At 42.5% G+C, this 4,014-nt stretch overlaps 1 protein-coding gene across 1 annotated transcript; it reads left to right on the top strand.

Moving 5' to 3' along the window:
• Positions 1–982: 982 nt before the first annotated feature.
• On the top strand, positions 983–3,343 carry kcnmb2a (potassium large conductance calcium-activated channel, subfamily M, beta member 2a; the record flags this gene model as incomplete). The annotated part of the gene is made up of 4 exons (XM_080033775.1): positions 983–1,041; positions 1,190–1,360; positions 1,620–1,815; positions 3,059–3,343. The coding sequence occupies 4 exons, from the start codon at positions 983–985 to the stop codon at positions 3,341–3,343; spliced, it is 711 nt and encodes a 236-aa protein (XP_079889901.1).
• Between the last annotated feature and the right edge of the window lie 671 nt (positions 3,344–4,014).

The following is a 4,014-nucleotide window of genomic DNA, read 5'->3' as shown; positions in this document are numbered from 1 at the left end:
CAAAATGAAAACAGCCTGGCTATTGTGCTTACATTTCTGAGAAGAATGAAAAATATGATTCAATTGTTGATTTTTGCAACTTGATCAGTCAGTTTTTCTCTTGTTTTTTTTTACTTGTGCTGGAACACCGAGTTTGACAAGGCATTGACAACACAGCAAATGACTACTTATAATAGATAAAGCAGCCATGTATACACATTTGTTGCCTCTTTGAATAAATATTGTCATCTCAAGAGTGGGTTTGCATCGACCCTCACCCCTTGGGCGACCCATCTAGTAACTCATAATGTCTCCCTTGCCCATTCATTTACATCTGAATCAAGGATAATGTTATTTAGGAAACCAGAGCTGCCTGCATTTATTGAATGCTGTCTTTTCTGCAAAAAACAGGAGCAGAGAGTAAGAAGAGCCCCATGCAAGGTGTTGTTGAGGACCTAATGACTTTGTGTTGACAGCAGAAGTCCTCAGGATAAGGCAGGTAGGTTTTTCACGAGTGCCTCATCAGCATTAACACCTTTCATCTGTGGCTACCTGTCAACTTGATTACCCTTTGTGGCCTTTCTTTGTGTTCACCATGATGTTTACCTGGTGGAGTCAACTATATATCACAGGGGCTTCCTGTCCCAACGCTGTGTGTGTACTATACAGCATTGGGATAATCAGGGACTGTCATTTGCAGGGTTGTTAGGAGAGGCATACACTCAACATTTTATACAAACTGTGGACACATGTACTAAAGTAGTGAGTCTGAAAGAAAATATGCAACAAAGGTAGTACTGTGTTTGGTGCTTGACACATTTTTTCTTCGTAGTCAGTGACTTACGTTTATGTTTTTATGATCCTGAAATTGTCGTTATATGCTTTTTGTTATGCTTCAGAAAAGCTGAACAAACATGCAAATCTGTCCGTACCTCACAGGTCTTTTCAGCAATCTTTCCGTTCCACTTCGGCGAGCAAAGGAGGACGCACTTCATCGGGGAAGATGTTCTTTGTGGCTGGGGCTAAGAACACAGCGAGATCAGGCGGAGGCAATGAGAAGAAGTATGAAGCTCATACCAAACCAGGGTTAAAAAAAAACTTCAAATCCAGGCCAGGGACAATCTTACCTATGTCTTTGGATTTTTACGTGAACTATTTTCACTGTAGCTTGAAATAATGACTCCATGCACCTTGTTTTACAATCGTCAAGGTCCATCTACCAGAAATTCCGTAATGTAGATGTATTGGACAAGAAGAAGACAGTGACAGCGCTAAAGCCGGGTGAAGATCGCGCCATGTTCCTGGGCCTGGGAATGATCCTCTCCTCCGTCATGATGTACTTTGTCCTTGGCATCACTATATTGCGCTCCTATGCAGACAGGTACATGCAGGTCTGTTGGTAGAATTGTCTTTTTTTTTAAACCCTCAAAAAAGTAGTGAAGTGATATTTCTGTCAGGAACATGTTTTATTCATAAGATATGCTTGTTGCTTCAGTGCTCTCTCAGCCTGAAAATTGCAAACATGAATACTTTATGAAATTGTACCCCCTAGGCCAAGTTGATTTCATACCATGATATCCCCGAAATGTTTTCTGCCTTCCTTGCAATTCAATTGGATCTCCATCTAAATGTCAACACAGTGTGTGGACAGAAGAGGGTGTGTGTGTTGTGCTCAACTCCACGGTCACAGCAGACATGAACTGTTCCTACAACTGTGGCTCAGAGTGCTGGAGAGTCTCCAAATACCCCTGTCTGCAGGTCTACGTGAGCGTCAATAACACGGGCCGGGTCAGCCGCTTATCTCACAATGAAGAGACCCAGGACATCAGCTCTGACGTGAGTACGGTGCCAGGGGGGAAAATACTGAGAATTACCGAACTGTTTCAAATGTTTACAGCAGGCTGTCAGATGTTGGCATGATCATAGAGTTACTCTGCAACTAAATCAACAACAAAAAAAGTTGTTAGTCAAAAGGATATTTGGAATATTTCCCGGTCAAGCTGAAAGAGGATAAATGAAGGGCGATGTACTCAAAATTGCTAAAGCTACAGTGCGTAACTTTTTCATATGAATGAAAGTTGGGTTGCATTCAAGTCATCGCTAAATGTACTAACTCAAAGTTGATTAAGCCTATCAGCGCCACAAAACTCTATACTTCTCAGCAGTGGCGGCCTTAACGATCTGCATGCTGCCCGCAAAAAGAAAACAGATTGTACAGTATAATCCAGTTGGTTCGTAGACGGTTTATGAGATGATGGGCCACTGGGTGCAGACTCTTAAAGGGCCGCCCCACTCCTACCTATCCAGTCAGGTACACTGCTTTTCCGCACATATACAATTAATGGTAAAAACATATTAAGGAAGTCAGTGTTTCCCACATGATTTAGGGATACTGTGGGGAGGGACCCTGGTCCTTGTTGGGGGGTGCCTTTTGAATTAAAATGCATCAATCTGGTGCACTTTGGGGGGAACATTTAGAGGCTATATCAAATCCTGAGATGCAGAAGGAACATTATTTTTCAGATTTTTCTTAATCAGGCAGCACTCTTTACTCTTCAACTGTAAAAACAGTACAGTAGATTGGTCTGCAAACTCATGTTCTATGATGGAGAGACTCATTTCAACAGATACAGGGTGGATAGCTACTTTTTATGAACAGCATATCATTTACACATGCCCCCAGAGAGCGGGGCCCCATTCAATTGAATGGGTTGAAACATAGCTATGGCCGCTACTGCTTCTCGTATGGCAGTGTTTCCAAACGGGTTTCACCCTGACACTTGTGCAAGCACTCGGAAAAATCCCAAGAAGCGCCAAAGAAATGTTTCAGATGTTGTATTCTACCGCTCGGAAAAATCCAAGCAGAAGGAATTAAATCCGTGCGTGATGACTGAAGGGTTACAGTGGTGTTGTAATTACTCAGAACTCCTCACGGGGGCGACAGAAATGACACACTATAGCTGCCTTTAAGGCTAGATGAAACTTCCCACAGCGTCATATAACAAAAAGTAGCCTATATGTGACTGATTAAGATGACTTCTTCTTACAGGGATGACTTAAATCCCTCTCTTTCCTGCAGTGTTTCTATGTGCCCCGGTGCCAGAAGGACAGCGGGGCCATGCACGTCATGATTATGAACATCTCCGAGCGCCTCAAAGTCAACCAGCAAGTGGCCTGTTTCTACGACCCCAGCGAGCAGCACGAGACCATTCTCCTGACGCGGCTGTACGACCACAGAGTAGTCTTCCACTCGCTGCTGTGGCCCTCCTGCATGCTGAGCGGAGGGGCCCTCATCATCGTCATGGTGAGGCTCACACAGTACCTCTCCCAGCTGTGCGAGGAGATAGGGAAGATCAAGAGGTGAAAGTACACACAAAGCAGCAGCTGTGAGCCAAAGCATGCGGCTGGTATGGTGATGATGGACATATGTCACGACGAAGAGAGGGTTAGCGTTTGAACCAAAAAAAACGACCTTGCCGTGACCTCTCGCAAACTTTCCTCCTCCTCGGCTGAGACATTTGGCACAGCTGACTCTGGATCAAGGATGTGACTGTTTATACAAGTGAACAGAATGTTCCAAGCCGGAAACTGTACAAACTGGCTGTCGCACAAGGAAAACTGTGACTTGATGCATGGTGTTACATTGTAAAATGATTTATGGATTGTTGGTTTACAAGAGTTTTTTTTTATATGTTTTAAAAAAAATATGTAATATTAAATGGTAGGCTAGGCTATACGCTATGGATGTTGCTATTTTGAGAACTTTCCTTTTATTATTGATAATCCTATGGGATTGTTTTCTGAAAGGATAATATGTTCTCATTTGATATTCACTATGCTATCTCAGGGACCATATACTAGGCATAAGTGTAGATCTCTCATAATAATTTTTTCATGAATGAAAATAACATAACATAACATGATGACATAATATATTTTGGACTGTTATGATTGTGGGAAAATTATTCAGAAAATGAAAAACGCAGTTCCAAATTCCAGGATCACAAAATCACTCTTCAACTCAACAACTATTCA

The sequence above is a fragment of the Ammodytes marinus genome (assembly GCF_949987685.1).
Source record: "Ammodytes marinus genome assembly, chromosome: 9".
Taxonomy (NCBI): domain Eukaryota; kingdom Metazoa; phylum Chordata; class Actinopteri; order Uranoscopiformes; family Ammodytidae; genus Ammodytes; species Ammodytes marinus.
This window is presented reverse-complemented; position numbering and strand designations above follow the sequence as displayed.